Source organism: Melanostigma gelatinosum (assembly GCF_949748355.1).
Source record: "Melanostigma gelatinosum genome assembly, chromosome: 3".
In the NCBI taxonomy this organism is placed as follows: Eukaryota; Metazoa; Chordata; class Actinopteri; order Perciformes; family Zoarcidae; genus Melanostigma; species Melanostigma gelatinosum.
In genome coordinates this window covers 2,430,764-2,433,824 of record NC_136636.1, presented here as the reverse complement: position 1 = coordinate 2,433,824, position 3,061 = coordinate 2,430,764, and the positions used below count along the sequence as shown (strand labels likewise).

Genomic DNA, 3,061 nt, shown 5'->3' with positions numbered 1-3,061 from the left:
TCACCGGCAGCTCACAGTATTAGCCGTGAGTACTACTAAAGTACTACATTCACCAGCAGCTCACAGTATTAGACGTGAGTACTACTAAAGTACTACATTCACCAGCAGCTCACAGTATTAGACGTGAGTACTACTAAAGTACTGCGTGTGCTTGTAGGAGCTCAGTGTGACGATGAATTCCACACAACGTGAAAGAGAAGCTGATCAGTACTTTGGTGCTATTTGATACGGGGAATCGATTCCCATCAACGTTAACGATCGATGATGTTTCTGTCCTTCAGCCTGTTGAAGACTTCAGCACCTTCTTATCGGCTGTGATCGACGACAAGGTGGAGCTTCCTTCAACTGTTGTTTCAAAATAAAGTGTGTGTGTGTGTTCTTTGTGTTTTATACTCACTGCACTTCCTCCTGCAGTCGTTTGCTCGGATAAAGAAGTGGCTCGACCGCGCCAAGTCCTCCTCCGGTTTGAAAGTGGTCGCTGGCGGGAACTATGACGACAGCAAGGGTTACTTTGTGGAGCCGACCATCATCGAGACCACGGACCCGCGGGACGCCATCATGAGCGAGGTGCAGGCCGCTCATCTTCTCTCACACACACACACACACACACGGCAGCGTATACCTTATATTACAAACATTGGTTGTGTTTTTCGTGTCGTGCAGGAGATCTTCGGGCCCGTTCTCGCCGTTTATGTGTATCCAGAGAACGACTACAAAGAGGTGCTGCAGCTGATAGACAGCACGTCTCCCTACGCTCTGACGGGAGCAGTGTTCGCTCAGGACCAGTGAGACACGTTTATCCACACACACACACACACACACACACACACACAAGACGGGGACCAGGGTTCAGCAGGAGTGTTGGAGGGACACGTCTTTAATCAGGAGTCTAAGCATGTTTCAACTCATCGTTCAAAACATATAAATCCACTTATGAAAAAGACGCTGCAGAGTTTGTCGTGATTCATTCATAAAATGTTTGTTTGTGTTTTGCAGGAATGTGATCGACGAGGCCGCTAAAGTCTTGAGAAACGCTGCGGGGAACTACTACGTGAACGACAAATGCACCGGCTCCGTAGTCGCTCAGCAGCCATTTGGTGGAGCCAGAACTTCAGGTAACTGTTGTTTTTAATATCAATATTAAATATTATTCCACCAATAATAATTAGAATATATAGTGTGTGTGTGTGTGTGTGTGTGTGTGTGTGTGTGTGTGTGTGTGTGTGTGTGTGTGTGTGTGTGTGTGTGTGTGTGTGTGTGTGTGTGTGTGTGTGTGTGTGTGTGTGTGTGTGTGTGTGTGTGTGTGTGTGTATATCTCAACAACAATTAAAAAATAAAACGAATTAATAAAGAGATGGGGATGTGTGTGTGTGTGTGTGATGGTGTGTATGTTTATCGTGGATGGTGACCAGGCAGAAAGAGTTGATTTGTTTGTGTAAAATTTAAGGGTTTTAACAGATGTATTCCAAATGAAGTCAGTCAGTGTTTTTATTTTTATACGTGTCAGAGGAGTAGATTCGTGATGCTGATTTCACGTCTTGATTTCCGGTTCATGAGGATAGTTTCCTTGTTGATCATTCGGTCTGTGGAGCGGGTTCTACTGGATGTGTTGTTGAGCTTCATGTTGGACACGTCAGAGTTGGATTTACTCTTAATATCTACAGAATGAGTAAATATGAACTGAACTTTCCTCTCCATCAAGGGACGAATGACAAACCCGGAGGTCCACACTACGTCCTGAGATGGACGTCGCCGCAGGTGGTGAAGCAGACCCACGTCCCCCTCACGGACTGGAGCTACTCCTACATGGGCTGAGTCCGGTGCTGCTGCCTGCTGGTCCAGTCGGAGCCCCCCCCCCCCCCCCCCTCCCTCCACCTGCTGATTCTCCAACCACAACAACATCATCACGTGGACTTCCTGTGACATGAAACCAGGAGTCTTGTGGACACGAGTGGAGCAGAATCAGCAGCCGAGTGGTGAGAAAGTCTTCCGTCCATCAATCTGGAGCTCCGTGGTGACGATCGTCTGCACACTTGATCCGCCCGTTTGCTTCACTGTTAATTAGTTGCCGTCCAATGAAAACTGTCTGTTGATGCTCAACGATAAATATATTTTAATCTTAATCCGATTAGAGCTTTAATCGACTTGTCAAAATGATCCGCTGCTTTTTTGCTGATGGATCAATCTAAAAACAGAATCCATCTTCTGAGTTTTAAACATTTCCTTCTTTTCTTACTTTTCTATGAAAATAAACTGGATTTCTTTAATTAACGATTAATCGAGAGAATAACTGATCGATTTATTAATGAAATGAAAATAATCATAAGTTGCAGCCCCACATTGAATTCAGATATTATTTCAGGTCAATATCGGAACACAACACGTTTTCCTCTGTTACGTCTCTGAACACAAAGCCCATTAATGTCTCATATCTGTTTGTGTAAAGTTCTAATAATCTGAACACTTTCAGAGATCTGTGTGAAACAGTTTGTTTCCTCTTTTGTCCCAAATTTGTTAGAATTTTGTCACAGCAGTTATTATCAGTTTAATTGAAGTCAGCTGTGAAAGTGTCCTGAAGATTGAATTTGATGACTTTAATGTGTAACCTGCTGTGATGTGATCGCTACGTGTTGAAACGTCACTTTGCATTTTTGAATGTGCTGAAAATGTTCATCATGACTTACATTTCTGCTGGTTTGTCTTTTATCAAACGGTATGAGTAACGAATATTTTCTGAAGAGTATTTTATATTTTATCTCTTGCTGTCAGAACGTGCCTGCCTCTGTGAAAGTAGATTGTTAATCTTTAACAATAAATATTAAATTATTACTATCTTCATTTGGGCTGTTTTTGTTTCTCGGCTTCTAATCATTTCTTGGTTTTGATTATTTATGCATATTGTGGCTGTATTATAGTTCATAACAGTGAGGGGCCACAGTAACAGTGCTTTAACAAGGTCATAGCCAAAAATCTCATTCCTTCTCTGTTATCAGTCAAATCTGACCACACAGACATGAAACACGTGTTTTTAGATTCAGTGAGACGTACACTTTCATGTGAT

The 3,061-nt window shown here is 42.9% G+C and overlaps 1 protein-coding gene across 1 annotated transcript in view; it reads left to right on the top strand.

The window, feature by feature from the left end:
- LOC306775301 (delta-1-pyrroline-5-carboxylate dehydrogenase, mitochondrial-like) overlaps nt 1-2,838 on the top strand; it is a 6,332-nt gene extending 3,494 nt beyond the window's left edge. The window contains exons 4-8 of the mRNA XM_079265627.1: nt 282-329; nt 415-567; nt 664-785; nt 997-1,115; nt 1,703-2,838. Coding sequence (XP_079121753.1) covers nt 282-329; nt 415-567; nt 664-785; nt 997-1,115; nt 1,703-1,815 — 555 coding nt within the window. The 3' untranslated portion in view covers nt 1,816-2,838. The remainder of the gene's footprint in view (nt 1-281; nt 330-414; nt 568-663; nt 786-996; nt 1,116-1,702) is intronic.
- Nucleotides 2,839-3,061: the final 223 nt, after the last annotated feature.